This window comes from Pteropus alecto, unplaced genomic scaffold (assembly GCF_000325575.1).
Source record: "Pteropus alecto unplaced genomic scaffold, ASM32557v1 scaffold50, whole genome shotgun sequence".
NCBI lineage: Eukaryota > Metazoa > Chordata > Mammalia > Chiroptera > Pteropodidae > Pteropus > Pteropus alecto.
Window position 1 is genome coordinate 7769934 of NW_006431918.1, and position 4405 is coordinate 7774338.

General features: G+C 34.6%; 1 protein-coding gene across 1 annotated transcript in view; it reads left to right on the forward strand.

The window, feature by feature from the left end:
* The window catches only part of LRBA (LPS responsive beige-like anchor protein), a 558252-nt gene that overhangs the window by 141169 nt on the left and 412678 nt on the right, over nucleotides 1–4405 (forward strand). The window contains exons 34-35 of the mRNA XM_006906268.3: nucleotides 2516–2594; nucleotides 4085–4218. Coding sequence (XP_006906330.1) covers nucleotides 2516–2594; nucleotides 4085–4218 — 213 coding nt within the window. The remainder of the gene's footprint in view (nucleotides 1–2515; nucleotides 2595–4084; nucleotides 4219–4405) is intronic.

Below are 4405 nucleotides of genomic sequence, written 5' to 3' on the forward strand. Positions count from 1 at the left end.
TAATGAGCCTGCAATTGCTGTCTTTCTCTGCCTGTTTTCATCTAAATCGCTGTCAGTGTCCTCCAACTAAAGACTACCAGGAGTAAACCTGTGGTTGAATAAGTTCAGTGAGGAAGAATGTACACAATGGAGAAACTTGGGGTTTCATTAATAAAAAAAATTATTGTAGGAGTTGACTTTTTATCAGGTGATTTGGAGGAAGAGTTAAGGAATTGAGGTTTTCCTCTGAATTGGATACTGTCAGGAAGCTTCAGTAATTCTATGATTAGATATTTTAATAAATATTACCTAGAAGCATGGAAAACTTAAAGTTAAAGCTGTAATTTACAAAGAAACTAAAGTTAAAGCTGTAATTTACAAAGAAACAGTCATCATTTATATTAGGATTTGGAATGTTTGGTCATCTTTGATATTTGGATGGAATTTATGTTTTTGTCTGTTGGAACCTGATTACAGAGTGGTATTGTTTTATGTTGATTCGTCATGGTCATAACATGGCTTTGTCTGATGTTGATGTTTTATGAAATAGTTTGTATTCAGTGAGAGAACACCAAGACCTACCTTTGGGTTCTAAGCCAGCTCTTAACAACACCAGGATTGGTGGGCCTAGTTGATATTACCAGATCAGCTCCCTGCTGTCAGAGGCTACTTTTCTACCTTCTTATCTATTTCTACCGTCTTTCTTTGTACATCCTCCATGAGCATTCCTTCTTCTGTCTCATGTCTTTCTGTACACACCACCTTGTCTCTTATATGTACTTCCAGTATACCCATGCCTGAAATTCTGAAAACAGATCAAAAGCATCAGACCTTTGATAGTGCATATATTCCAGGATCCATTGAACCCCTCTTCTCTCCTTGATTATCAGCTTTGCATATTCTTTGTTTGATTTACTTCAATATGTTTGCTGCCTTTCTTGGTCTATCCCTCTATAGAATTGTGATGAGATTTTAGTCTGCATTTACCTTAATACTAAGTTTACACCCTTTTAGTATATTGCTCTTAGAAACTGAAACTTCATTTCCTGAATTGCATCTGCAAGCAAGATGAGTATATCTCCTGTACTTGTACGCTCCAGGTCGTTAGGATACCATCCAACTCAGATTCCAGTGACTTTATGGTCCCTGTGTCATAGAGGGACATTTCACACTATATGTGTCCATTCTTCCTCCTTCTCCCTCATATTGGCCTTAGACATGACTCTCCCTGTTTTTTTTTTTTTTTTTCCAGGTTCTTCTCCTAGTTTAAATTTAATGACATTCTCTTATGCATTCTGATCCTTAAACAGGAACTTTATTTTTCCCCTACTCTTGAGCTTTTTAAAACTTTTCAAGCCTCAGTAAATTATCCTCCAGATTAGTCTTTTAGACTCATTTTTTCCAAGTCTTATGGCATAATGTATGTTCTTTCCGTTCCTATCCATTCTTTAATTCTGACATGGGTGGTTAATTTCTTGGTGATTATTTTTCTCTTGCTAAGTAAATTTTATAAGCACAGTTATTTGCTGAAAACATAAAGACAATGATTCTTGTTTAGGACAAAATAGTTTGAGCACTTGATACTATAAGAGGGTGAATTGGCCATTCAATGATATAGGTATACAAGAGTATTTAAGGGTATGTGGGAGTATTCATTGGAGAGTAAGATTACATGGCGAAAATTAATTTTATACAGTAGGTAGAACAAAATAGGGACATAAAATAGTAGGAAATAAAGAGAGAAGTATATACCAGGTGGGAAGATTGACCTATTGAAAAGTGAAGATGGGAATGATTAAGGGAGTAATTTCTGCAATGAACATAAGTTGAGACCCTCTATTGTGTCAGATTCTCTAGGCTCTAGAGATAGATGGATACAATGATGAGGTAGGTCTCTGCTTTCAAAAAGATTATAGTAGGATGGACATTTATTTAAAAATGCAGTTGAAATGCAGTGTGACAAATGTAATAGTAGATTATACACTAATTACAGTGAAGATACAAATGAGAGAATATAAATTCTGCTTGAATCATTTAAGAAAAGTTTCTCACTGGGTTGTGTTTGCTAGACTAGACTCAAAAACAGTTAGGGTATAGCAGAAGTTGGTGACTGAGGAAGGACAGTTTTCATGGTAAATGGAGGTAATACCTATTTAAAGCTAAATTTGGAATTAGCCATTTCTGTTTTTTGCTTTAATTAATGTTTCTACTTATAAATCTCAATTACCACTTGACATTGAACAGAAAGGATTGCAACCCTATCTTACTTAGAATTCACTATTCTATTACCTCTTCATCTAATGGACGGAAGAATTGGCTGGTGTGATAATAGGATGTGTAACTGAGGTTTATATAGTAAATGATTCAAGAAAAACCTTGTTAACTGGTAGATTTTAATGTTATCGAAATTATAATGGGCATTTAATAATGCATTATAATATATTTTTTGTTGACTTGATATAAAGATATCCCTTTTGTTTGAACCTTTGTATCTAAAACTAGAAAATTCCTTTAAATGATTATTATTTTTTTATAGGTAGTAGATCATCTAGTGCAAAATTACCTTCAGTTCCAGAAGTTGGTTCAGTTCCACAAGACCAAGTTTCAAATATGAGGTATTCAAGCTGCAAACTCGGACATGTGTGATTTAGTCCTTTTGATGACTCTTTAAACTGTCTACCTACAGTTCTTTTTTTTAAACTTTCTTTTGTCTCTGTTTTTAGAAACTTACATGGCTTTTAGATGCATAGGAGTATTTTAAGAGTTTCTTTTAAAAGATTATGAGATATAAAAGTTTCATGGGAAGTGTCTGTGATTAATAAATGCTATATGCATACAAATATGTAATTACACAGATAGGAGCTTATGGCTCTGTGTTTCATATGATTATAAACTGAAAGTTTAAAATTTCTTATTCCTCTTTCATAAGTAAAATGCTGAAATAAAAAGTTAAAGCCAGTCAACCAAAGCCATAGTGATACTGAATTGTAGATAGTTACTGTCATTTAACCTGTTTAATTTGTAACATGCAATTCAGATTCTCACCTGGAATTCTGTGAATACTCCCACCACTAGAGCCCTTGTGGCCAGAGTTCTTCATCCTCCTTACCACAGCTGGAGAATCCGTAGCACTCCACAAACACAGGCACTTAGGTACTGCGAGTGTTAGGCTTGCAGTTGGAGTGCCGTCCAGGGGTAAGAGGGCCTGTGAGATAAATAGAGAGGAATAGTATTAAGGGTAGCAGCTGGCATGAGATGGTCAGTGACAGCAGAAATTTCCAGTACCTTGCCAGTTGATAGTTTCAGTAGCAATTCGTTGGTAGTATGAATAAGAAATGCTTTTGATGTGAATAGTAGATAAGTAGTGGCTGTTTGTGTATGTATTTGGTTTATAAATTAAAAACTGAAAATGTGGATACCTCTGAATTCCTGAAATGTGGGAGCTTTTTTCAACTCATTAAATATATTTTTATATGTGTTAAATGTGTTTTTGTGTATATGCATATATGTACAAATATACATATGGTCACAAAGACATATATTAATGTATATACTGAAATCATTATAAATGTGCCAATAAAGTGTACTGTTTTCAAATGGAAAGTTGTTCAGATTGCATTAGAAATTGTTATATAGAATTAGATGTAAATGAAAAAGAACATGAACTGATCCTTTCTGTTTATAAACATTGATTGAGTCTCTACTGTATGCTGCAGCTGAAAACTTAGAAATGAAGACATAGTTCTTCAACTCAGAGTGCTGATGGTTTAGTGGTGAATAGGCAAATTTGATAAAGACTTTAGATAGTTTGTTTGGGTTATAGGGGCTAAAACTGAGTGCTCTGAACACCCTAGTTAAAATGTCCAATAAGAGCTGATGCTTGCAGTGGGTGTTAACCAGGTTGTCAGGGTGGAGGTCAAAATATAGAGAACAGAATCAAAAGGATGTTCCAGGCAGAGGGAAGGGTATGCATAGCAATAATGAGTCTTCAGGTAGTTTTTAATTTTTCACACAATTTTACATTTCTGTGGGAACCCATTTTAAAAACCAGGAAATTGATAAAAATGTAATGTATAGTTGGAGTAACTTAACATCTTTATGCTAGTATTACAGAGAGACTTGAACATGCTTTGGAAAAGGCAGCTCCTCTTCTGCGAGAGATTTTTGTGGATTTTGCACCTTTTCTTTCTCGAACACTTCTGGGTAGCCATGGACAAGAACTGCTTATAGAAGGAACGAGTAAGTGATTTTTCTTTATTTCACTACGTGTGTGTGTGTGTGTGTGTGTGTGTGTGTGTGTGTGTGTGTTTAAATTTCAATCGGCTATCCTAATGGGTGTGAGGTGGAATCTAGTTATGCTTATTGTGTGTTTTTTATTTGCATTTCCCTAACAATTAGTGTGCTTCGGAGTATTTTTACTTATACT